Source organism: Strigops habroptila, chromosome 12 (genome assembly GCF_004027225.2).
Source record: "Strigops habroptila isolate Jane chromosome 12, bStrHab1.2.pri, whole genome shotgun sequence".
Classification (NCBI taxonomy): domain Eukaryota; kingdom Metazoa; phylum Chordata; class Aves; order Psittaciformes; family Psittacidae; genus Strigops; species Strigops habroptila.
The window spans coordinates 10182448-10209272 of NC_044288.2; the positions used below are offsets into that span (position 1 = coordinate 10182448).

The window sequence follows — 26825 nt, forward strand, 5'->3', positions numbered from 1 at the left end:
ATGTGGTATTGCAGAAGTCAAGGAAAGAGACAGAGTTGGAAAAGGAGGAAACAGCAGAGATTTTCTTTGGGTAGTTTAATCAGGTTTTTGACAGCACGTCATCTTTGAGATGTCAGATAGAGGAATCACCATACTGGTCTGTTACCAATCGTGTTGGCAACCAGAAAGATCAGATATTGTGTGGAAAACTACTTTAAATTTAGTTATATCGCATCTCCTGCTGTGAGACAACCTATCTGACGGTAGCAAAGCTCTCAAGCACACCTGAAGGAGCAGTTTACCTGCGAGGACAGCACAGCCACACGCACGCTGGTGTCAGAGGGCAGTGAATGCAGCCCGGCTCACCAACACCAGTTGTCAAAAAACAACATGAAAACAATAAAAGTCCTAATTTCGGAAGAACTAACACTGCTCAGAACAAGCGTCGCTACGATGCTTCCAGCGGGCTCGGAGCACCCGGAGGCCACGGGACACCGCACCCGCAGCGCCGCAGGCCCCGAGGGCGGCAGGGCCAGCGCTGCCCACCCCCCGCGGCAGGTCACACACGGGCCGGTGCCCCCAGCCCCAGCGGCGACCGACACGGGGAACCCCAGCCCCAGGCCCCCCCCTCCCGGGACCCCCGCAGGCCGCAGCCCGCCCCCAGCCAGGTCCAAACACCGCGGGGCGCCCCGGCAGGACGCGCGGGCCGCCCAGCCCCTCCGCCGTCCCCCGCGGGCCGCCTCACCGCGCTCACCCGCCGCCGCCGCCGCCGAGCCTGAGCTGCGGGCGCTGCGCTTCACCGGCACCGACGCGCACCCCCGCGGCTGCGCCCCGCTCCACCCCCTGGCCCCCGGCAGCTCCTTCCGGGCCCGGCCGCACTCACATACGCGGCGCCGCCGCCGACCGGGGTGGGGTCGGTCCGGTGCCGCTTCTCTCTCCCTACCTTAGGCCCACCCGTAGCCTCACCCTTTACCCGTGTCCCTGCCCCTTTAAGACGCCCGGCCCCGCCCACTGCCGCAGCGCGCCGCTCCCGGAAGTGCCACGTGTACGCGGTGCGCCTGCGCGCGCCGCCCGGTAGTTCCGGTGCGGGGCCGGCCCGTCCCGTTCCTCCTCCCCCTGAGCCGGGCCGGGCGCCGCCACACGGGCACCGCCGAGCCCAGCCGAGCCCAGCCGAGCCCAGCCTGCCGCTATGGCCCAGCCCGCCAGGCCCCCCGCCGGCTACCCCAGCCAGAACGGCGCCGGCCAGCAGCCCTACAGCAACGGTGAGCGCGGTGCCGGTACAGGGCCCGGCGGCGGGGAGGGGGCCGGCGAGTGGGGTGATTGCCGGGGGCAGGCCGCGGCCCGCGGGGAGGGGAAGCGGCGTTCCGGGGCACGGGAGCGCGGCGGGCGGGGTCCGGCTCCTCGGTGTTCCCCCCCCCCCGCCGCTGGGGCTCGCCCGGCCCGCGGGGGTGCGGGGGGTCGCGGTGCGGTGGTGGTAGGAGCGCGTCCTGCCCACATCGGCACCGAGGATAAGGCAGAGGCTCTGCCGGGCACAGTGAACCCCCGCCCCGGTCGGTTGTCGGGACGGAGGCACCCCCCGGTGTGTTTCCGCGTGTGAACGGGCAGACGTGTCTTTTGGAGAGCCGAGGAGAGACGGTCACGGGCCGCACTGGGCGCTCCTGGAGGCCGTGACACAGCCGGGGCCACAGCCTCGGGCCCTTTGGAACGGAGCTGTACATGTGGCACTGTGGTTATCGCTGGCGGGGGGGCGGCGCAGCCGAGATTTGTCTTGGTGGTGGTGTAAAACCGATATCATCCCGCTCCGTGAGCGAGCTGCAACCCAGGAACGTCTTTGACCGCTTTCTTGTCCTCAAAATATATCTTTACAATGGAAAAGGTGAGGGGTGATGGGCACGAGTTACTCCCGGGGAGATTCCGGTTGGATACTACAGGAAAAATTTTCCCAATGAGAACAAGCAGCCATTGGAATAATCCCCCCAAGAGCATGGTGGGTTCCCCAGTGTTGGACACTGTTACGATTCGGCTGGACAGGGCGCTGGGACATCTAGGTCATGTTTTGCATAGGAAGGTTGGACCAGATGCTCCCTGAGGTCCCTTCCAACCTGGAGTTCTATGATGGTTTTTAAAATGAGATATTGAAGTTTCTTCCCCTCAAAATACATCTTTTGAAGGTGACACTGAACAACTCACGATCCAGCTTTTAAAGCCAGGAGCAAAGCAGCACAAGGCAAGCCTGGTCTCCGTATCTGTTTTCTGTGCCTGTGTGGAAGTCAGTGCTGTTGGAAGTGTTTCCTCATTTCCCATACCCAGCCAGCATCCTCTGTCCTTGGCTCCTTAATTACACACGTCTGCATTTGAGTAGCTGGGCTGCATCATAAGCAATTCAGTTCTAATGAGATCTTCTGATTTTTTCGGCTGTGTGCATGAGTAATTAAATGCTTTGACTTGTCTTCCCCCTCCTCCTTTGCAGCTTATTTTCATCAAAGTCATCTGCAGAGTGACATTCCGCAAAGAGTTGTATCGTTGGGTATGGGGTCAGGAAAGTGGGAAGTGTATGAGCACAGGCTGGAGAGAGCCTCTTTTCTGGAGAGCTTCTGGTCTACGTGGAGAGCGTACAAAGCGAAGAGGATGTTAGCTAATGGAGTAATGAAGTGGGGTGATTTACTGACTGACATCGCTTTATGTTTGCTGATTTCCCTGTAGTGGGATTAAGCACATAATGGAAGTTCTGGAGAGGCAGTTGGAGGAGGAGGAATTTCAGGCTGCCCGGCTGTCAGGTGTATGAAAAATAAAGAACTGAAATTCGGAGTTAGGCAAATACAACATAATGAAATTAAACTGTTGTGGTGGTGTGTGAGAGAGAAGATTTGGGTTGCTGGCTTTTGAATAAATTAGATTATTCAAGCATAGACCGTTCTCAGCATTGTTTAAAAGACACGTTGAGGAGGTGCTACCATCCTTGACCTTTACAGTAAAAACAAAGCTTTTTATAACAGTCTGGAGGGTGCTGAGGGTGCTGTGGGGGTACTCCCAGCGAGCTGCCAGCAGGATGATGAATTGTTTTACAGCTGTCAGCTCTTCCTCTCCACTTGCTGCTCGCTTTACTGCGTGCAGGTGCCTCCCCGAGCTCGCGTGTCTGTGAAGGCAGTAAATTGTCACAGCAGCACCGTGTGCTGACTGGGAAATTGTTTAGCATGGAGCATTGGGTTGCTTAGCAGCAGCCTTCCTCTATTTCATCTGTGGTTTGCTTTTAATAGGACCAGTATTCTGTATTTGTTTAACTGAAGGTTACTAATTTGCTCTCCAGTTAACAGACCTGAAGTGCAAACAAGAAGGAGAAACAATTATTGTAGGACTCTTTTCCTCTCCTTACTTCATGGTGCTTCAAGGTCAGAGGTGCTTTAGAAGCTGTTGGGTTGGAAAGCAGTGGGTCAGGGTCAGCTGAAGTGGGTGCTGGTGGTGGCAGTTCAGTTGGGAGGTAGCTTTTCTGTGTGTTCCATCTCCCTGGAGGTCAGCGAGGTTGTGGCTGGTGAGATACTAAAGAACTGGCTTGGAGGAGGTGACACTGAAATTTTGTGTGGCAGTAAATACGACTTGAATCCCAGCCTCCTGCGCTAATAGTTTGACCCCTCATTTTATAGAGACATCAGGCAACCTTCCAGTTCATTCCGGTGCCATTCCTGGTCTCCTAGAAACATTAAATGACCTTGTGTTCCTGTAGAGGCATCTTGAGCTGTTAAGAACGTGGCATTTCTTCTGTTACTAACTCATCTCTGGTCTCCAAGTGTCAGTTGTTTTGCTGGTATCCATGCAGGTATCCAGCTCTTCAGTCAACACCGAATTCCTGGTTGGGTTTTGGCTTCTCAGAACAGCACAGAAAACCAGCAGCAGCATTTGGGGGAAGCTGAAGAGCCTGTATGTTCTCTGACTGAAGAGGTCAGGGCAAGACGGGTATCTGCCAGCAGCAAACCAGCAAGTCCTGAGATGATGTTGTGCGCTGTGAAGCCCCTTGGAGAGGGTTTGTGCTTCTCAGTGCTGCTGCTTTAGTTTTGTCGGCAGCTTTATGCGGAATTGTTTTGGAAACAGGAACTGCACGCAGGCTATCAAGACTTTTTGTTGAGCTTCTGACATTAAAAGTTGAAATTTGGAACATTGTGCTGTGGTGGATTTGATATTTTATTTAAAGCATAGAAAATAACAAGTCAGTTTTGGATTTCAGCTCACTTCCCTTGCTTTATCTTCAAACTTACCCCTCAAGCAGGGAAAAGAGTGTGTAAGACAGCAGTGCGAGTACACTGATTCCTGCCTGGGCTAGAGACTCATGCTTGAAGGTGAACAATCAAGTTATGAACTTAATTTGCATTTGTTCTGTATTTTTCTTACAGCCTATAGTAATATTATGTCAATGTACATGCTGCTGCAGGCAGGAGGCATGGCATCACGTAGGAATTCTTCATTCTTAGTTTTCATTTACAATGGGCATTGTAAATCGATTGTTGAAACCTATCTGGTACAATGCAGGGCAATTTTGGAAGGTGGATCAATTGTTAGCATTTTTGTCTGCACGCTTTTTGTTTAGACACCATTGATTTTAGCGAATTATTAATTACTAAGATTTATAAGCAGCATTGTGAGGACAGTTGGGTATAACTGGATCACCTAACTGGGAACGATAAGTGGCATATTGAGATTAATGGGTGGAGAATAATGTGGCGTGGACTTTTTACACACAAATAACAGAGGCAGTGAGGATGAGATCACTGTACTACTGCTTTGGCAATGTGGTGAGTGTGGATACCTGTGATATTCAGTGTGGTAACAGCTGTTTGTGACCCACAGCCTAAGGCTTTCTAGGAAATGAGGAGCTGAATGACCGGTGCAGTGTTTGTCCTAGTGAAGTATTTTGATGTCTGCTGTGTTTAGTTTTAGTGGTTGTCAGAAGTGCTGAAGTCCAAAGTTATTTTACTTTGGAAATGTGAACCTCCACACCTTTTGAAATGTAACTAGAATGTTTCAATAGGAAACCAGTTGTGTTTGTTTTAATGTAAAATGAAATTCAATGAGTTCATTCTGGTGGCAGCTGTTCCCAGTACTTGTATGGTAAATATATATATAAGATAAATATACATCATAGAATTGTAGAGTGGTTTGTGTTGGAAGGGAGCTTAAAGCTCACCCAGCCCCAACCCACTGCCACGGGCAGGGACACCTTCCACTAGAGCAGGTTGCTCCAAGCCCCTGTGTCCAACCTGGCCTTGAACACTGCTAGGGATGGGGCAGCCACAGCTTCTCGGGGCAACCTGGAACATAGTACAGGGTTGCAAAGAAAAGAATTGTACCTCTAAACCATGAGGAGGATCTTCTCTGCTTTCAGATGTTTAACTGTGTATGTGGAACGTCTCTGGTATCCAGACTGTGTGTTTAGGGAGTGACGGGAGCCACAATGTGAGTGGTTACAATAAGTGATCCACACAGGAAAGTGTTTTAGTACTTTTCAAGGAGTCGTGGCTGGCTGTGGCATGTGTTACCTAGTGTATTCTGCTTAGAAGGATTTCACTTGAAAATGTATAGCCTCCCTTCAGAATGTCCTTTTGTGGCAGTGTTATGAACACCCTGTAGTAGTGATTTTCTTGATGGAGCTCTTGTCATGCTGGAAATCTCACAGTATTCTGTCTCTTTCTGTTTCTGTGTGAAGCAGAAATCTGACAATGCTCTTGTTTACTGTTTGGACAGTTACTAACCCTTTTTCAGTGTTTTCTTCAAATGAGTAAAACTTGGTTCAGCTCTACCAACCCACAAATACATAAAGCACCATTAACCCATCAAGTTTGATTTTCCTGATTGGTGATTTATTTTATGATGAAACTACCCCTCATTCCATGTTCATGACCAGCTGGCTGCTCACATGAGTGGTATGTGTATGAATAGTTCTCTTACTAAAATTAACTGCAGAAACTTCCATAGATTAACTCTGTCACTTGAGCTGCACCCTGGTGACCTATGTTAAATCTGGCTCTTCGTGTCTTTGTGGTAAGCTGAAGTTTAAGTTGGTGTCACTCATCAAGTGAAACAGAGTTGTGATGCAATGGATGCTTCTGCTTTTGGTCTGCTCGCCTGTACTGCTGCCAGCTGTGTGGGAGAGCTCTCCTCTTTGGTAGGCTTGGGTTTGGGTGTTCCTGAGGATAGAAATAGTACCGTGTGTGAGTTTTAGTCCAGGAGGATGGATTGCACCCAAGCACTGGAATGCTGAGTGGTTGTGAGGCTACTGTAAAGCAAAACACTGATCTAAGTGTTGGTAGCAAAGTACTACCGAATTCATGTCCCCTGAAGCAGTATCGCACCTGATTGTTAAAAAAATCCAACTCAAAAATGGCTTGGAGACTAATAAAATCCCCAGGAAAGAGATTCCCAGGAACAACTTTGTTTTCAGAAGCGATACCCAACACTGGCTTTCTAAAGGGTTTGTAGTTTTTTCTCTTCCAGGTCCTGTTCAGAATCAGCTGATGCATTCACCGGATGGCCAGGGATACAGCCCTTCAGTTCCAGGATCGTATTCCCATCAGACACCGGCGAAGGTTCCTCCGCATCCATCTTTGGGACAGTATAACTATAGTGGCTCTCAGAATGTTTCTCAATTAAACAATTACCAAGGACCTGGGCAGACTCTCAACAGACCACCAGTGGCACCTTTCTCCGGGTCACAACAGACAGGTCCTGCTCCACAAGTGCTGCTGCCTCCATTGCAAAACTCAGCTGCTATATCCTCTGCTGGTGGTTTTCCTCCGGGAGCTACCCCCCCAGTGCTTTCAAACTGGCAGTACAGCCAGGCTCCCACAAGCCAGCCCCTTGGGTCTCAAACAAGCCATTTGGCTCATGTGACGGGGACAGGGTCACCTCAGCCACCGTCGTCGTTATCAGGAAATACAAATCCTCCAGGAAGTTATCAATATGCTGCTTCTCCAGGAGGTCCCCCGCTTCAGAACAGCTACATGAAGCCAGGTAACCATAACCTTCTGATATCTGACCAATGTCCCTTTCTCAGTGTCCTTTTAAAAGAAGAATTGACTCCCCAGCAGCATTTTCCCTGTGGAATGAGGTTGTCAAAGCAGAGCATTTTGAGCAGATGCACATCACAAATACAGGCGTGGTTTCTTTTGGGTTAGAAATGGAGGTTCTGTGCACAGGTCATGCATTTCAGTTGGCTGCAGCAGGTAACTCCTGAATGGTCTCATGGTTTTGGGAAGCTGTGAGTGGGTAATGCTGTTTGCGTGACCTTCACCGTTTCTTGGGGTGCTTGCTTCAGTTGAGTGGGGACTTGAGGACTTCATGGTTGAAAACTGTGGTCCTGTTCAATAAGTGTGGTCTTTTGCAGTTTAACACTTGTTGGCCTTTCTGTTAATCACTTGATTCAGATAGTTCTCTCAACAGCCTCAGTCAGGTTGATGCAAACAGCCTGGAAGGAAAACTGAAAAGCAATTCTGTGCCATTGAAATAGAGCCCGGTTCAATGGGAAGCGTCCTTCCTCCAAACATGGAATTCTCACTAACTAATAATAATGGTCAGTCTTTAGAAAGTATTCTGAAAGTGTGAGACTTCCCCTCCTGCTGCTCCCGTGCTGCTCTGTGCAGTGGTGAGAAGCTTTCCTAACACTAACCAGCTCCATTATGCGAGTTGTGATTATTATGGAAACGAAGTCGATACTCACAGGTTTCTCTTTGCTAAACTGCTGTTTGTTGTTCTAGAGGATTTCTAACTGAGCCTGCAAATAGGAGTTAGATACAGAAATATTTTAAATGTTCAAGCAAATATTTTCTTTCTGGTGTTTTAGCCTCACTAGAGCTTTTCCTTGATGCTGGTTTTGTGTTCCGTGCCTGACTCATTTTGTTATGACGTTCAAACTGTCTTACGCTCACGGAGTTTATGAAACTGCTGCTGGCAGTTTATTGGCACAAACAATTAGTACTTTGCAGTTAGTGAGGAAAACGCTGAGACGTTTTAGGAAGCGGCATATGAAATGTGAGCGAGTGTTTGGAATGAGAGAATTCTTACATCCATTCGATGGGGAATCCTCCTGAGCAATTCCCCTGGTAGGTTTTGTGTAGAGCAATGATAACTTTTAAAAGGAGTTTAGCTCCTTTGGTGATCACACTCATTCTCAGAACAAAGGTCTGCCAGCTCCCTGCCTGCACGGCCAACTATGGGCAGCTCTTAGACACTGAATCTCTTCCAAGTTCTGTGATAGTGTTGCCTGCATGTAGCCATTATTAATTAGCTTTGCGGTATCACATACAAATGAACAAACAGATAACTTCACTGGATATGATTTTTTTCACCCCTCTTCCCTTTATTCTTAACCTTCCTTAAATCCTCTGTACTGTGCAGGCTTATGAAGTTGCATATTTTGTGTGGTGGCTTTTTGATCTTGTTGAGCTTATGGGCTTCTGTACCATGTAGAGACCTGGTAACACTGGACAATTTGGCCTTATCTTTTGAAAGGCTAACTTTGATATTAAAACACATTGGTGCCTTCCTAGAGTTAAAGGGCAGTTAAACTGGCCTCTGGAATAAAAGGGAACAAAGGGGTGGAAGCGCTCTTAGGATTTAATATTGTTTGAAGGGGACAAAAGCAATTGGGTTTCTAAATGTTTTGGCTGGAGAAAGGCCTAGAATTTTAAAATAGAAGCAATTAAAAACTTTCCTGTAACTTTTAACATGGAGGGTTAAACATTCCAGAGCAAAACACCTCACACTCGCACAGCAGAGTTATTCAAACTGCAAATTGCTGATGCTTTCCCAAGTGAAATCTTTTTCCCCAGTAATTTTAGTAACTATAGAATGTGGACGTTGCTGTTTTGCATCAGATTATTGAAGTGGAAGATGAGCATCCTGTCAAAAGGAATCTGTTTAGACCCTTACTGGTTTGTTCATATGGGGCTGTACTGTAACGTTATGAAGTCTAGCCTTAGTAATTGAATTGGGATGCTCTCTACCTCCGAAGTTCTTAACAGCAACAAAAAGCTGAAAGAGATCATGGATAATAGCTACAGGAACCCAGTGTGAGAAAAGTGTGACAGAAACAATCTGAAGTTGTGAAACCTTCTACATGCATATCAGGATTCATGTATCTCACACTGCTTATCATATGAATGAGAAGTGTATCTAGAGTTCAGTCTGTGTTTTGGTAACAAAACTTCTGTGACTTCCTCATCTGGGTTAAACTCCTCCTAAAAATGAACCTCTTTACAGGATCTGCTCCTCCACCAGTGACTCAGCCTTTAACTCCACTCCACCCTCCTGCAAGGCCACCCTTAGGACCTCCACCAGTTGGTGGTCCACCTTTAATTAGGCCATCAGCACTGACAGCAGGACCTCCTAATACACAGGCCCTGCTAAACTCAGCTGCAAGTCGAGAAGGTAAGAAATAATGTGCTCTTTGTTGAATTTAAACATTACAACTTGCTCTAGTGTGCAACCTTTGGAGTCAACCACACTGTTCTATTAGAGACTCAAATGGTAAAATTGATACTAATACAGTGCAATTTTAGCTGTGTACAGCTTCCTGTATCATTTTATTCTGCAAGGAGAGCTAAAACATGGATCCTGCAATTCCTTGTAGTTGTACCTGATTCTTCCCTTCTGTGTAAAATCACTGAAACACGTATCTAGGATTGGTTCATTTTTGGAAGGTAGTTACTAGAGGCTGTTAAGTGTCAGCTGTTGAAGACACATATCTGACTTTCTCTGTCTCCTGTGGGCCCTGCACAAATACACCATTGTGTAAGAGCTCTGTATCAAACAGACCTGCAGCTGTGTTGCATTTAGTGCCCTAAGATGGGCCATGTGGTAGTCGGCAGTTTTATTTTTACATACATAGTTTGTTCTGTCAAAGCTGTTGGTTCTTTGCGTGTTCAGATTGACACTTTCTTGTATGTGGTAGCTGTGTGAGTACAAGAATAGTATATTCAGATTTAGCTTAGTTTTGAACATATGAGATGCGTTAGAAACTGCTTTGGTTAGAAAGTCTTTCCTTCATTATGAAAAGAAACATTTCCAAGGCCCTCGGGAGATAGAAATGTTTAGTCTGTGAAGCAGGTTGACTGGTGCATACTAGCAGGATTCAGTGTATAATGTAAGTTCCTTTCATTGGGTCATCTTTGAAGATTTCAATGATAATAAAAATTGAGTACCTACTACTCCTTAGCAATAGGTAGTTGTTTTTGTATATTTAGGCATAGTTAACTTACAAATAGCTATCCTCTGGGAGCATTCCCTCAATTTCAAGGTTTTTCTTATCTCTGCTGGCATTTATATCTTGACTGGTATGTGACCATATCAGAACTGTTGGTGTTTGGTGTAAGCAGCACTGGACTAAGTGTGTAAGCGAAGGGAATTTGGTGTTCCTGTGAATTATCAGAGGGAAAATTTCTTAAGGGAACCCGGCACCTGAATTCCAGGGTACCCTGAAAACTGCAGCAAGCCTACTGACACTTCCTCTGATGAGGACAAGTGTCCCCTGTCCCCAAGCAAGTGTGTCAGCTTGGAAGTTACAGTGAATACCTAACCTGAAGTAATCTGAAAAGATCATTCAACCAGAGGTGTAGGGACTTTTGTTCTCCTTAAAGAAAGATTGTGGTGTTTTATGAATGTCCTCTGTTGAGGTCACGTCACCAGGGGAAGTGTGTGTGAGAAAGAGGCCAAGATGTATATTTAATTCAGTTTTGTCCTGGGGCAGAAGCAAAGTAGATCCAAACTAATGCTAGTCTTAATATTCGTCCAGCAAGTAGGATTTCTTTGCAGTTACCTCATTACAATGAGTAGCTTGTGAAAGTTTTTACTGGGCTTGTCTTTAATAGGTGATGCCACATCTGCTGCCAGCGATGGGGCTGCGGTGCAGAACAGCTACGATGCACTGGAAGGTGGTGGCCTCACAGGTAAGGCTTTGGGAGTAAAAATAGTTACTAGTATGTAACTTATAAGAGTCTGTGAAAGATAGACGTTTAGGCATTTACGTACAAACACATGTACTTGGTTCCATGTCTGTCTTGAAACTAAATATGAAATTTCAAGCCTTGACAAGTACCACATCTTCTCCTGTAAGTATGGGAAAGCAGTGAAGAGCACTTTGCAAAACTGACAGCAGTGGTAGTTGCTTACACTTAGAAACTAACCACCACCAAAAAGCCCTTCTGCTGTATTAAAGCACTGAGCAAGCTGTGGTTCTTCAGCAATTGATTTTAAGTATTTGTTTACTCTGCCTCTAGCAACTCCACATCCTTCTCCTGCACCCCCAAATGTTAAGATGAACAGAAGTGTTGGGTATTCTTACCCTACCTTACCTCCAGGCTACCAAAATACTTCTGCACCCGGAGCACCAGGAATGCAGGCATCTGCTTTGCAATATCCAGATGGATCAAAACATTTCCACCAGGTAAAGGTTGTCTGGTTTTCATCTGGGTACTACCTGTGGTGTAAAGAAAAGGTGGCAGTTGGTGTGTTGTGCATCTATGGGGTGCTGCTTTGATGGTTCACTGTGTGGTGTGCTGGTTGTTCAAGATGACAGACGCAGCCTGAAAGAAGTGCTTTTGCTGATGCCTTGGCACCGGTTTGGGAAAGCTGTGTGCCAGCTCTTTCTGAAGTGTTCTATCCTTGAATCTGCTCAGAGTGTTTCTCTTCAAAATATTCAGCTGCTTTTGGCATGGTTTTCTTCCCTGATTGCCAGTGGTAGCTGAAGTATTTGGGTTTTTCCTGAACTTTCAAAGTGAACTGACCAGCGCTTTTCCCAGCTGAGCCTCTGAAATTCCAGAGCTTGTAGCAACTGTATGTTGGTTTTGACCTCTACTGTCTTACCTGCCAAGTTTATGTGACAAACAGTATTTTACATCATTGTAATATAATGGCAGTTAATATATAAACAAACCAGAAAAAAATAAGGAAGGGAAATAAGTTTGCTATTTAAATTAACTGTGGGCTTCGTTCATTGGGCTTCTTCAGCCTGGAGAAGAGAAGGCTCCTTAAGGGGAGACCTAACAACAGTCTTCCAGTACCTGAAGGGGCTGACAAAAAGTCTGGAGAGGGACTTTTTATAAGGGCTTGTAGTGATAGGACAAGGGAGAATGGCTTTAAACTGAGGGAGGGGAGATTGAGATGAGATCTCAAGTTCTTCCCTGTGAGGGTGCTGAGGCGCTGGCACAGGGTGCCCAGAGAAGCTGTGGCTGCCCCATCCCTGGCAGTGTTCAAGGCCAGGCTGGACACAGGGGCTTGGAGCAACCTGCTCTAGTGGAAGGTGTCCCTGCCCGTGGCAGGGGTTGGAACTGGATGAGCTTTAAGGTCCCAACATAAACTATTCCATGATTTAAATAACTGGTGTTAATTTTGGGAATTCCATTTGACTCTAGCCTGCCCTGGGCACTAATCACTTGAGTGCATCTATGGGTGCCCTGAGTCTACAGCAAGAAGGATTAAGACCTGTGAATCTTCTTCAAGAAAGAAATATTCTTCCTACAACCCTCTTGAAGGCTCCAGTCCCAAACTTGCATGAGGACATCCAGAAGCTCAACTGTAATCCTGAGTAAGATTATCCATTTGCTTTAATTCATTGAATTCCTATTGGTAAACATAACTCTTTAAGTAGAAAACACTGAAAATGGGCTTCGCTGTGTTAAGATAAAGGTGGTAAATGGTTTAAACTGTGACAGAGAATTGTGTGTGTAAGGTATGAGTTAAAATGGTTTTTGCAAGGCAGTGATAGACTGGTACAGTACAAAAACTTTACAATGTAGCTGGCAATGAGCATGACTCAGAAAAGAGACAAAATAGGAATTAACTCGCTTGAGTGAGGTACACCAAAAAGATTGACAATGCAGAAACATGAGTGACGTCTGTATCGATAGTAACCTTTTAAACAATGGAGTAAATGGAATGTCAAACAAGAGGGTGGCAGTTGCTTATTCAAGTAATCTCTCTGAGGAGACCAGCCAAGCTGTGTATAACCAGGTACTCCTGCTTTGCAAGGCTTTTTATGATAGATAGAGGAAATAACAGCATCTTTGTCAAGTTGCTCATACAAACAAGCTGAACTGGAGTTGCAAAAGTGCTGTGCACATCTGCACTTGTGGAAACCACTGAGTTCTGAGGTCTCTGCTTATAGTCATTAAGACCCCTTTTTAAACTTCGCTGGTTCAGATTTGTGTGTAAGGCCACCTGAGAATGGTATCCCAAAATAACACGGTATATAAGGGTTTGGTGTAACTTTGAACATTGTTAGGCTTAACTTTGACTTGAGTGACTGACACTTAGTTTTGTTTGAACAGTGTGTGTATGAAGTAAGAACTCAAAGCTGGGTCAAGCTCAGACTAAACCAGAACGATTTGACAGAGCTGGAGAAGATCCTATATCTGGAAATGGAAATTCACCATCACCAGCTCTAAAATAATAGAAAGGATGCTCTGTACTACTGAAATCATCATTTTTATTATCTGAAAGCCTCTGAAAATAACCCTTTGTCCTCCATGTAGGTTGTTCCGCTGTACCCTGACTAACATTCCTCAAACTCAGGCCTTATTGAATAAAGCCAAACTTCCTTTGGGGCTCCTGCTTCATCCTTTCAAAGACTTATCGGTATGACCAATATTCAAACCTTTAAATGCTGAAATCTCAACTGTGCCTTCCCTAGAGTCCAGAGCTGGAAAATGAATTATAACAGAAGAGCAGAAAAATTCCCTTGGCAACTGACATTTCCCTTCTCCAGGCAGATCATTGTAATGTTTCTGATTTTTTTCTCCCTACCATTTTTAAACTTTCAAGCCTCACTTCTTAATCAAAAAACCCCGCAGCTTGGAGCCAGCACAGCACTAGGACTGTGACACAAGGCAGCACATCTAATGGCTTAAATAGCTTTATCTTGTCACATAGCAGTTGTAGTTATTGATTTCCTGTACCGAACGTAGTACTAATTCTAAACTTAATTAAGAATTAACAGAGTGAAAGGGGTTTGGATGTCCTCAGATAGCCAGGAGACTTTGTGAATTTAGCAGTGCCTCTTTTAAACACTGTTATTTTTTATAATTTGAATAATTTTTCAATGATGTGGGGTTTATTTTCTGATTTTTTGATCTGTATTGGGTGTAGGACTTGGTCTAAAGCCATCAGTGTAAAACTCAAGACTCGAGAGGCTTGAAAAGAGAAGCTGCACACTTGAATAGGTTAGAGCTCAGTCCCAACCAGTCATCTTATTGAGGAATTGTAAGGGTGCTGTGAGGTTGCAGAAATCCTTCTTTCTTCAACAAGTCTGCTTTGACTAGCTAAGCAAGAAGCACAGTGTAGATAATGTTACCATAGATGAATAGCTGCAGTGTGGTAATGCCTTAAAACAGGAAGCTTTTCTTTTCCAGCAATTGCCAGTGGTCACTTCAAGCACTATTGTGAGATGCCGTTCCTGCCGGACATACATTAACCCTTTTGTCAGCTTTCTAGACCAAAGGAGATGGAAATGCAATCTGTGCTATAGAGTGAATGATGGTAGGTGTTAAATATGCTTGTTGCTTTGAATGGTTAAGGTCAGCCTTGCCCACCCTTGGCCTTTGAGACTGTAGTGTTGTTGGCCATGAGCATGAGAGGTTGTTGTCAGTCACATTGAGGCTGTGAGGCTTGAGAAGTGTTCCCATGGGCAAAGACAGGGTGTCACTGATGGAGCACAGTAAGTCTGATGTGGTTTCCCACCCTCGCAGGTGACAAAGTAGGTGCTTAGTTCTCCAAGAAGCATTGCCCAACAGGCACAGAAGAGTTGATGTATTGTTTTAAAATGCAGCCCAACTAATACTAGTGTGAAGTAATAAGATATAAATTTATCTGCATAGTTCCTGAAGAATTCATGTATAATCCTGTGACAAGAGTTTATGGAGAACCTCATAAAAGACCTGAAGTCCAGAATGCTACTATTGAGTTTATGGCTCCATCTGAATACATGGTAAGGCTTTATTTACTTCTAGTTGTTTTATTTCCAGAGGGAAGTCAGAAAAAGCCTTGTTATTGAGGATGCTTTCCAGCTCAGTAGAACAGTTCCAGCCTCGAGGAGTGTATCTGAGAACTCTTGGGAAGAACTTCAGATAGTTCTTCATTTCTAAACAACTACGATGTCAAAGTTCTTCTATATTTAGAATGTAGGTGTTTTGGGGTCTTCTGGAAGAAAATTGTTCTTCTAGATTACCCAATAAGCGACAAATGCATTCAGAAGTTGTAGCTATCATCTGTGCACTGTTTTAATAGAGTTTAAACTTGCAGTGGAATGAATAAAGCCCATCTAATAAATGCAAGTTTGCAAATTGAAGGTAACCTTTTCTTTCCTCAGCTACGTCCACCTCAACCACCCGTGTACCTCTTTGTGTTCGATGTCTCTCATAATGCAATAGAGACAGGATACTTGAATACAGTCTGCCAGACGTTGTTAGACAATCTTGACTTGTAAGTATCTTAGAATCTACTATTTTTGTTCCTCTTATGGAACTTCTGATAGGCATCAATGTGCCAGTACTGCCTATGTAGAAGAGAAATTGCCTAGCATTGGCTAGCAATGGCCAGTGTTACATTAAAACATAGTGTAAAGCTGTAGTCTTTTTCCCATCACAGCTGCACTGGTATAAAAGGTAATTTTGAGGCTTGTTTCTCAATCTGGCTCTTTCCTATTTGCTTCACCAATCCCCAAAAGGAATAAATATCATGTTTCTGATGTCTTTAGAATGTATTTTTTAAAAGCAGAAATGTAGGTAAGGATCTGCTGAAAGGAATGCATACATCTCATACATTTTTAATAAAATACATGCTGTTCGAACTCATCTAAATGCTTTTGCATTTTGTTTCTTCCTTTTCTTCCATTTCTTATTACCCTCTTAAAAAAATCTTGAGTGTCTGCTAGGCAACTCTACTATGAGCTCCTTTTCTGCTCCAAAGTGACTGAGTCAAGCTGTTGCAGTTAGCTGTAAAGCTAACTACTTGGTAACAACCACGGAGAGGTGCAGTGGATGGTTAAAAAAAAAAGCAAGGCTGCAGAAATGAAATTCCATCTTGCTGAACACCATATGTCTCATTTTCAGGCTTCCTGGGAACACTAGAACAAAAATAGGCTTCATAACATTCGACAGCACAATCCATTTCTACAGTCTTCAGGAAGGTCTCTCTCAGCCTCAGATGCTTATAGTTTCAGATATTGAAGGTATGCAGAAATAAATCCTGTGATTTGTATCTACTAACGCTGCTGGGTTTGACAGCCTTTAAGAAAATAGACCTGGTGGAAGCTTCTAGACCAGCTCATGAGTCTTTCCAGTAATGGTTTTACAAGTAGTGTATGTCTGTGTGTGTTTATGAAGCCCCTGATGTGTGGGAATGCTGTGGCTGTTAAAACATGAAGACAGCCTTCTAACCTCCGCTGTAATGCGTACAGTTATCTGGATTTCTCTTCTGATCTCAAATACTGGTGCTTGGTGAATAACTATAGATTCTGTGGTGACTGATGCTTAGTGCTTGTTCTTCTGCCCAAGTCACCTTTCACTGTATGTTACAGGGCAAGGCAGAATGAACACTAGAAAGTCTGTGCTGTCCATTTTTACTTAATAATCTTGATTATCCTTGAATCCTGTCAATTGCTAATCTAACAGGGTTAGATTTTCCCTATGGGAAGAGAAATCTACATAATGATGTTTAAATGGGTTTACACACTGATACTGTATTCTTTTTTCAATCGGTGTAATGGTGGGCAAATACAATTGGGGGAAGTTTGATGTTTTTAAAAAGTAACTTAAATAGTTTTGGTTGTTTCCCTTCCAGATGTATTTATACCAATGCCAGAAAACTTATTAGTAAATTTAAATGAAAACAAAGAGGTAAGAACTAACTTAACTAACTAGTGACTTTCACATAGTTTGGGATATGCTTGGAAATTTCTGTGTTACTTAATGCACTTTAACACCTACAGTTTAAATGCAAAGTTTGAGGTGGAAGAAAGGTCTTTTATCTGTGTGACTGTAAACTTTTGCCACCCTGAGACACGACAGTACTTGAATTCTGCTAGGGCTTTTTCTTCACTACCTCAATATTAGATGTGTTAATGCATGTTGATGCATGTTCAGCAATCAGCTCTATAAAGAAGAAAACTCCAAAGGCTCCTGGTATTAATACTTTTGTCTTCTCAATTGTAGCTAATTCAAGATCTGTTGAAGGCCTTGCCACAGATGTTTACCAAGTCTCTGGAAACTCACAGTGCCCTGGGGCCTGCATTACAGGCTGCCTTTAAACTGATGTCTCCCACTGGAGGTAGAATCTCTGTCTTCCAGACACAGCTTCCATCTGTGGGAATGGGAGCACTGAAGGCACGAGAAGAGCCAAACCAAAGAGCAACTGCAAAGGTGAGGAAAGCAAAAAGGTTGAGAAATGATTGCCCTGATCTGTACATGTAGGTGGTTCTGGAATTGCCTGTTCTGGGTTAATGTTATGGTTCTCTGTTTGTGCTAACCTTCCTTTGTTAAAGAAGTGGAAAGAACAAAAACAACCAAACCCAAGCACTATAAGCATGATTGGATGATAAGATTAATGATTCATGATAAGAATGATATCAATTCTTACTGTCCCTGAAAAGAAGCAATAAATGTGTTAATCTGTTTGCATTTCCTTTGTATTTTTTAATACTCCATTGTATTAACAGGACATACATCTGACACCATCGACTGACTTTTACAAGAAGTTAGCCTTGGACTGCTCAGGGCAACAGGTTGCAGTGGATCTATTTCTTCTTAGTGGACAATATTCGGACTTGGCTTCTCTAGGTGAGTCATATGAAGCTGTTCTGGGGTGTGTAACTCTTGTACTTTTGGCAAATACATAGCGTCTACATTAATATTTAGTACATGAACCTGATTTGAATTAATCTAATGTGATAAGATGTAAATTAATCCTTGATGAGCAGTGACAGTGAATAGAATGTAATCCTTCAATCTTTCCTGATTCAACCTAGCTGTTTTCATATTCTGCCCTAGTGAGTCAGGATTCTTGTGATCCTGGTATAAGTGGCTGAAATACTTTCCTCCTTTTATGCCTTTGAACCACCAGTGTAAACATCTTGAGAGTAACTTTCATTAGCATTTGAATTCTTTTCTCCATTTAACCCAACTTTCAAATGACAAAGTACCTGTAATTTCAGGTCAATGGAGAATTATTTCATACCTGAAACTCCTTAAATACATATAGTTGTGTTACACCTGTCTTTGAAAGCAGGTCTGTAACTGTAAGAGCTATTTGTGGGTGTGAACAGTTTAATAATTAAAGGGAGTATTGCATTTAGCTGGTATATTTAAAAACCACAGCAGCGACTGTCTGCACTCTGCCAATGCGTGTTGCTTTTGTTTCAGGTTGTATATCGAGGTATTCTGCAGGTAGTGTCTACTACTACCAGTCTTACCACCATAAACACAACCCTGTCCAGGTGGAGAAGTTGCAAAAGGAACTGAAACGATATTTAACTAGAAAGATCGGGTTTGAGGCTGTCATGAGGATAAGATGCACCAAAGGTTTGAACACAGTTTTGTTTTGACTGGGAAGGGGAGAGGGGAAATGTGTGTTTGCTGGTATTTGGGAAAGTTTTGATGGGTATTTTAGCTACTATGTAAGCTTAAATGGTTAAAAGACAAAGATTAGAGAAGTAGAATTCAGTACCAGGAATCAGACCAGTTATTAAAGATCGTATTTGCAGCATCTTTACTGGCATCCAGGTTCCATTTTACAGTGGTTAAAACTGGAGATTTTGTTGGACTGCTGTTTAAACAAGGGAGTTCTTTTATAGTCTAGAGACTTAGTACTATCCTGCATTGATTTGACTTCCAAATTCCTGCTTTCTGCTAGGCTTTGTGGATTCTATGGATTAGTTGTCTTGTCTGGGATCTTTACCTTTCCTGAAGATACTTTACTTCATTGAGAAGGATCTTAATATTCTGATACAGAGCCATCTATGGCAGCTGTGTAAATGATGTCTGTACTTCACAACTATGAACACAAAACTGACTCAGTACAATGCTTATCTTGTAGGTCTCTCCATTCACACTTTCCATGGGAACTTCTTCGTACGATCTACAGACTTGTTGTCGTTACCCAACGTGAACCCAGATGCAGGATATGCTGTGCAAATGTCAGTAGAAGAGAGTCTTACTGATATGCAGGTTGTTTCCTTTCAGTCAGCTCTCCTGTACACATCCAGCAAAGGTAAGATACACGGGCAGTGTTAGCTGCAGCAGCAGTACAGTACTCAGATGAGTCTCTCTGTGTCTATTTATCAGCTGCAATTCAGTGGCAGGAACTTACACAAACTATTTTATCTACTATCAAGATCACAGCTGTGATGTGTTCCAGCGTGTTGGTCATGTTATTGCTTCTTCCAGACCAAGAAGCTTCCTGGGAAACTTAGTTCTGGTCTGAAAATAGGTAGATGTAACCCAGAAACTGAGAACTAACTGTATTTAAAAGCTACTGGAAATGGCCTGTTTCACCACTTGTATGATTAATTAGATTAAATCTTAGGGTTTTGTTGCTATTGAGTAATCAGTGGTGTTTGTTTTATCATGTCATAAAACATAAGTTTTGTGTGGAGACAACAGTTTTCTTTTCTTACAGGTGAAAGACGAATTCGTGTCCACACTATGTGTTTACCTGTTGTAACAACTCTGAGCGATGTCTACCTAGGGGCAGATGTACAAGCCATTACAGGGCTCTTAGCCAATATGGGTAAGCATGTTTGGATATGCAGGGATGATATCCCTCCAGCTCTGAGCAGTAATCCTCTGGGAAGTAACATTAAAAGAAAAGATTCTCATTCTAAGAGTGCTTTTTAAGTTGCAAACCTAAGGGGAGGGGGTTTACTTGTAATGCTTGGCTTAGGTAAGGTGTCATTACTGCTGGATGTAGTCACCTGAACTTAGTCTGATGCATTATCCCTGGCTTTTTTTCCTGAATCACTTGTCTTGACTTCCTCGATAGTGTAGTTAAAGCTTATTAAGACGCATGGAAGTACATGTTAAAATGAGAAGAGACAACACATGTGACTATTCCTTCCAAGGGAGGAAAGCCTCTTAAGTCAGCTCTGTACTCTATTTTCAGCTGTGGACCGGTCAGTCTCCGCTACGTTGAGCGATGCTCGGGATGCTCTGGTCAACGCAGTGATAGACTCTTTATCTGCTTATCGCTCAGCAGTGCTGAGCATTCAACAACCTGGCCTCACAGCCCCCTCCTCACTACGGCTCTTCCCACTTTACGTACTGGCACTCTTAAAACAGGTAAGAGTTAAAAGGAAGCTGTGCAAGAGGATGATTGTTTGGCATGTCAACCCAAAGTAACGGGATGTTTCTTTAATGTACAAAATAGCATCTGTCTTTCAGTATATTTGTAAGACTCAAAGCTGGGAAGTTGCTTAGTTTAGATCATTTAATAGAACCAGCCTTTCTCAAGATAACAATTCTATTTCTCTGCACCCCAGAATTTAATGACTTGAAAGGTCAATGTAGAACGAAGCCTATTTAATTGTTTCTCAGGCCTGGGTAGATAACTTATGATTTTACAGGTGGTGAACATGTGTTTTTACATTGGAGTCTGTTATGTTATGAAAAATGGAGGGATTTGGAGATTTTTATGGAGCAAATACATCAGAGTAATGGACAGGTCTTCTCTTACCTGCAGAGGGCAATAGGGGATAGAGATATTTAAAGATTATCATTATGGACAGTGATCTAGTTGAGAAGCAGGAGTTTAGAAGTGTGCATAAAACCAAAGGCATAAATGTTTTAAGCAAGGGAATAGGACACTGTTAAAGACTGACTAGGTTAGGGAATGTGGCACTGGTAGAGTGTGTTTTCAGTAATAATTCTTGTGCATTTCTGGCAACGTAGATCCACACTTGCTATCAGTGTGGATAGCAAGAGAGCTGGCTGGCAGAGAGGCAGCTGGCTGTCTGTTCTTGCAAAAGGTTTAAAGCCTTTCACAATATTTGCTCAGTGTAAGTAGTTTTTGATTGGATTTCCCTGAACTGATACTCGAGGTCGTTCTAAGTGCTGGACATGCTGGCTTTCTGTTCTACAGAGAATTTTCTGATTCATGCCCCTTGATAAGGAATTAAGCAGCGTGTTCATACTGACATTTTTCATGTAGAAGACTTTATAAGTGTCTGACCCAGTGAAGAGGGAGGAGCGAGCCCTTGTTTCAGTTATAGCTGTTCGGGACTTTTTTTGTCCTAACATGTAGCACTATATCTTTATTGTAAATCCAGAATTACCAAAGATTCCATATGTAGAAGCCAATCGTAAACTGCTCCAATATTTATTCTTTTAAATTCCATCAAGTAGCATTTTTGAGGTGTGTGTTAAGAGATGTATTTCAAGATACTTTCATCTCAGCTGCAGTGCTCACTAGAAAGGATTGGTGGAGCAAGGTCATGGTTAATTCTAGAACCCAGCAATGGGAATAAGGAGACTTGTATGATCTGTATGTGAAACGCTTGAAAGGACTATGGAGATGTAAACCAGCAGTGCTAAAATATCATATCCAGCAGAAAATACTTATGGCTCATCTCTAAGACTTAAATAAGTTATATGTAAACAATAGAGGGTGTGCTAAATTCTGCTCATCTCACTTTGCTTTAATGGTCAAATGAAATGCCTGGTTGTTTGCAGAAAGCATTTCAAACCGGGACGAACACCCGTTTAGATGAACGCATTTTTACCATGTGTCAAGTGAAGAACCAGCCCCTTGTTTACCTCATGCTCATGACACATCCCAGCCTGTACAGAGTCGATAACCTCACAGATGAGGTGAGTACTGGTCTGTTTGTCTGACCCCAAAGACTTGGATGATGTGAAAGTAAATTTGTGTTAAAAATCTCACCATTGGTTGTTTGGGACTGGACTGATGAATTCTGGAGAGAGGCTGTGCTCTGGCTATGGATGGATGGGGAAGGTTTCTTCTAAATTATTCCACTTTTTGCCCCGTGTCATTAACTTTTCACTATAAATCACATGTACGTAAAGACAGTGTAACATGCTTTAACTTTTTGTCCCTCTGTGGCTTCCTTTATTGTAAAATGTCAGAGTAGTTCTGTGAACAGTGAATATCTATGTAAGAGTGAGTATTTTTAGAAATCACGTCTTTTGTACATTACAAATCTGATACTCCTGTCCTAGAATTTAATAATCTTAAGTTGAAGTGCACCCTCTCTAAATAAAACACGAAGGGATTTGCTAGTAAATTATGCACTCAAAGTATGACTTGAACTGAGAAAAAGGGTCCAGCTTCATATTAAGTGTAACACGTCCTACTCTTATTTAACCTTCTGTTCTCGTGCCTGTTTCAATGCCTCAAGATGTGAACCACTGTTTTTCTTTTTGCCTTTTCCTTCAGGGGGCTCTTAACGTAAACGACAGAACTATACCTCAGCCACCCCTTCTCCAGCTGTCAGTGGAGAAGTTGAGCAGGGATGGTGCTTACCTTATGGATGCTGGCTCTGTAAGTTGGGTGGTCCTTTTAAAAAGTATCCAAATTTACTTGACGCGTTCTTTCTGAGAGCTCAGGCTGCGGAGGAGGCTGCTGAGGTGTGGTTTTGTGTTGGGTTAATGTTGTTATCGCTGGGTATCTTTCAGGTAATGTTTCTGTGGATTGGGAAGAACTGTGGGCAGAGCTTTATCAGCCAAGTCCTTGGAGTTCCCAATTATGGCTCAATACCACAGAACATGGTACGTGCTTTTCTTGCTATACATCAGTGATAGTGCCACCAGAATATTAGTTTCATGAGAACTTAAATACCACTGTTCAAATATTAGCCCTTTAGTTATTATTCAATATAAATCCACATTCAGGGAAATAAATAATTTCTGTTGCCTCTCTTGGAGTTTCTCCAGGCTAAACCTTTATAGCTATTCCCAGGAAAGCACACTAAGAAGAGGCTGGCAGTGAGTAAGTTTCTCAGACTTGTGGGAGCAGACTGAGAATACTTGCCAATAGTAAGCACAGTGGGTGAGTGGGAAATCCTTTGGTGTCTGCAATAGGTATTGATCACAGCTCAGTCATCACTGTTCTGACAGCTAATTGCTGTTTACTATATTGCTGTACTAGTTTAGTGCACTTGACTGTCTCAAGCCCTTTCAAATGAGACTAGACAAAATGTATCTGTCTGGGTTTCATTTATACTCAGTAAGGATAGAGTCCTTTCAATGTTCTTCTGAAACCCGTCCTCTATGTATTAATGATTCCCTTTGCCTCTTAGACACATCTCCCAGAACTTGACACTGCTGAATCCATCAGAACAATAGCTTTCATTTCTTGGCTGAGAGAACAGAGACCTTTCTTCCCTATACTATATATAATAAAGTAAGTATTCTTTTAACAGTATTTGTGCTTCTTTAGGGATCTCTTAATACATATTTCAGTATCATATACTGGACTTTCTTAATGGAAGTTTTAAGTGGTGCGTGCTGTGCCTAACAGATTGGACAACGGACATGACTTGTTAGGAGCTGACTCCAATTAGAATTGCCACAGACTAAATGTCACAGAATAATCTTGAGTTAACGTCAGATAATGAAGTGAATGCTGATAAGTGCACTTGTTAGGATTAATGACAAGGGTATTTGAGATGCTCTTTTCATATGTCCTTAAGCTCTTGAAATAGCTTTGCCACTTGAGCTGTAACTTTATGAATGCATTGCACTGGTGATCTTGGCAAATGTTTATTTCACTCAAACACTTATATTTTCATTTTTAAGGGATGACAGTCCATTGAAATCAAGTTTTCTGCAAAATATGATTGAAGACCGAACAGAATCAGCCTTATCATACTATGAATTCCTCCTTCATATACAGCAGCAAGTGAATAAATGAAACACTAACCTTTGGCTCACTTCTTTAAGGAAAGATTTTGCAGTAAAGAACGATTGTGCTTGTAATATCTTCATTAAATCTGTGGCCTGAGGCAGTTGATGAGAAGTTCTCACTGTGATTTCAACGAACTAAAGCAAATAAAGGACCACATCTGAGAATCAAATGTGCAACTCCATAATATTGTACCTTAAGAAAAAAAGAAAATCAAACTGTTGGAACTGGTTGAGCACCTTTAATTTGCTGCAAATCATGTTTTTACTGTAAGTAGTTGCAGCATGAAGTATATTTACAAAGGCAATACTGAAAAGGTGAAATACATTTTGTAAAATAAAGAGTTCTTTGTTGTTCAAAATGTATATTTCTGTAACTCTTTGCCTTTTTCTTTTTCTTCTTCTTTTTGTTTTGTTTTTTTTTTTTTTGCTGCTAGATACAAAACCTCACAATACTGATCATGATTTGCAGGGAAATTGTTTTAAGTGCATCCAGTGATTACAGACAAGAGCATCTCAATGTTCAAACTTAAAGCTTAAAGTAGCAATGAAACAACCGTTCATTGTGAAATGAACAAATGCTTCTGAAGTGTAGAATCCAGGGATTGTGGCTAACAGGACTAAAGGTGAGCTTAACCTGGACGAGGTGGTTGAGTTTGATAAAGCTTTTAATAAGTCAGTATTCTAATTAAAAGAGTGGGGAGGAGCGGGCCCTCTATGAGAACATCTTAAAGTCAGTGGCTGAGGTAGCAGCAGAAGTAGACATAGATGGCAAATGTTTTTCTTCAGTGAAAGGAATAGTTGTCATTTCAGTTTGTGAATGGGGCGGGAGGGGAAGGGCGAGGAAGGTTCTCTCAGACTTTTCGCTTTATGTTTAATAGACTTTTGGCTCCTGTTTACATTATCTGAATGTTTAGCCCCTAAAATCTAGTGTGTTTCTGAAGCGAGTTTGTGTGACAGCACTTCAAACCTCATGTTTTGAGACAACATTGAGTATTCTGAGGTTAAAATTCAAAAAGACATTATTTTTCCAAAGACAAAAATATTTTACGTTGCAGATGAGTCGATGGTTTGAGACACACTTGAAGCTTTCAGTTTATTTTTCTTTTACTGCAGCTGTGTAATGAGCCCAGGTCCAAAGCCAAATAAGAGCTTTAAATATACTCTCAGATCCCTGCCAGAGCTCCAGATGGAAGGTGACATTGGCCTTGAAGTGCAAATTTATATACAGAAATACTGAAATCATTTTAAAAGTGCATAGATCATTGTTCTGTGGTGGAGATTAAGCTATCATTGATAGCTAACAACGTAAAGAGTATTTAAGTTAGTGTATCCCAATGCCTGTGGAAGCGTTTCATATGGAAAAATGTTGGTTTGCTTTTTTGTTTGTGATAAAGGACTTGCAAAACCTACTTCCTGGGGCAAGTAACTTGAACAGGTAAAATGCTTGTAAGTGCTCAAACATGCACTGTGATAAGGTTAGTTAACTTACGTTTGTGATACAGATGTCCAAGGACATCGTGGGTAATCATTTGCTGCCATTTCAGGCTGTAGCTACACGTGGTTGTCAGGAGTTGCCTTACTTCAGGGGAGTTCCTTTAGGGAAGTTGTTCTTGTCACTTGAGCACAAGAAGCTGAATTCCAGAACAATGCCTAAGGTAGCATGAAAAGACTTATTAGAGAATCAATTGAAGCTTCCCCTTCTGCTGTCTCCCTTCAAACAGGAGTATATTTACTTGAACAGCTTGTCAGAGAATTGCACAGTTTCGAAGTCATAGTGAAGAGGTTCTTAAGTTTTCACAGTCTGATTTAACTTTTTTGCTGGGGGAAAGGGGTCTCTTCATTTAAATAATAAACGGAAGCTATGCACTTGCATAGGTTATGACTTAAAACTTGTGGTTTGGGTATATTATCACTCAGATGGTGAAAGTCATCCTTGCATCTTAACAGCCCCCCCAAAGTCTGTCTCTTACTATGACTGTATTTTGCTACTATATCCCTTACTTTTTTAAGACATAAATGTTGGAGATGGCTTCATTGCTTTTATGTACACCAGACTAATGGCTAAAGATGTCAGTCTTTGTGGCAATTAACAGCTTTGAATTAGAGTCCCTAAGTTTTACAGAGCAAAACATGGTAAGAATCAGATGAACCCATTTGGAGTCCTCTTTGCTTTGGAAGAAATTCAGTGTGGAGCCTTGTTAGTGTATTCCCTCGCAGTGGGAAAGCTGCTGGGTCACCCTGTATTGCTGTAGGGGCAGTGCAGGACAGATGAACACAGAAACTACTCATGATTTGTCATTTTCACCTACAACTGAAAAATGAGGACACTGAAGATGAGCTGCCGAAAGAGGCAAGAGTGGCTCTGGTACTTAGATCTCAGCACGACAACTCTACCACTGCAAATGTTCTCTATTTTTCTAGTTGAAGACTTCTTTTGAAACTCTATCTGTATTTGACACATTAGTGTTCAGCCAACATTGTTACCATCCATTTTACTTTGCTTTCATTCTCGTTTTTAATTTAATATATTTGAGTCGGAGTCCACATAGACTGTGTTGCAATAACTAGAATGATTCACTTTTAACTTAGAATTAATTTCTTAACAGAATTTAATCAAAGAAACAGAATGGCTGTTAAGTAAGGGACCATTAAATGTGATTTTAAGGTTCTGTTTACTATTACGGATGTAATCCTTATAGTAAATTTAATTTTGTAAAGTAGTGTATAATACTGTAATATTAAATCTTTGTTTTCTGAACTCAAACATATGATCTTCAGTATGAAGTGATAAATCTTCCCCCTTCTGAATCTGAGACAGGATTTACTTGTCCTCCTTTTTACAGTTTGTAATTTTCACTGTTTTATTCCTGTAAAAAGTCATTTGTAACACATGCAAATGCTTATTTTATCTGTGCTAATTTATCAGATTTGGCTACTCAATAAAATTAATTGAAA

The 26825-nt window shown here is 42.7% G+C and overlaps 2 protein-coding genes across 13 annotated transcripts in view; one reads left to right on the forward strand and one right to left on the reverse strand.

The window, feature by feature from the left end:
- SAR1B (secretion associated Ras related GTPase 1B) overlaps positions 1-1132 on the reverse strand; it is a 14508-nt gene extending 13376 nt beyond the window's left edge. Inside the window, exon 1 of one of the 10 annotated variants that reach the window (XM_030504431.1) lies at positions 1122-1132. The gene's annotated coding sequence lies outside the window, so the exon portion shown is untranslated. Of the gene's footprint in view, positions 1-281; positions 980-1121 lie in introns of those variants that run through there. The other 9 variants (XM_030504424.1, XM_030504421.1, XM_030504423.1 and 6 more) reach the window with 9 other exon arrangements.
- Positions 1034-26825, forward strand: SEC24A (SEC24 homolog A, COPII coat complex component). Of its 3 annotated transcripts, none has more exons than XM_030504416.1 (23): positions 1034-1241; positions 6463-6978; positions 9226-9393; positions 10833-10910; positions 11241-11407; positions 12375-12547; positions 13494-13596; positions 14370-14496; positions 14835-14944; positions 15326-15438; positions 16068-16186; positions 16798-16853; positions 17169-17375; positions 17672-17792; positions 18375-18533; positions 19048-19221; positions 19630-19740; positions 20113-20288; positions 21678-21815; positions 22402-22506; positions 22641-22733; positions 23264-23367; positions 23763-26634. In XM_030504416.1, exons 1-23 carry the CDS (start codon positions 1169-1171, stop codon positions 23875-23877), a joined length of 3306 nt encoding a protein of 1101 aa, XP_030360276.1. In that variant the 5' UTR covers positions 1034-1168; the 3' UTR covers positions 23878-26634. The 3 variants fall into 3 exon arrangements, with proteins under 3 accessions (XP_030360276.1, XP_030360275.1, XP_030360274.1); XM_030504415.1 differs by having other exon boundaries at positions 1079-1241; positions 6448-6978; positions 23763-26825; XM_030504414.1 differs by lacking the exon at positions 1034-1241 and having other exon boundaries at positions 5578-6978; positions 23763-26825.

Excerpts from the sequence above, each read along its gene's own strand:
- SEC24A (XM_030504414.1), top strand. The coding sequence starts at position 6,297 with ATGTCCCCTGAAGCAGTATCGCACCTGATTGTTAAAAAAATCCAACTC. Across the intron at positions 14,945-15,325 it reads TGGCTCCATCTGAATACATG|CTACGTCCACCTCAACCACC; the intron begins GTAAGGCTTTAT and ends TTCTTTCCTCAG. Across the intron at positions 22,734-23,263 it reads GCTCAATACCACAGAACATG|ACACATCTCCCAGAACTTGA; the intron begins GTACGTGCTTTT and ends TTTGCCTCTTAG.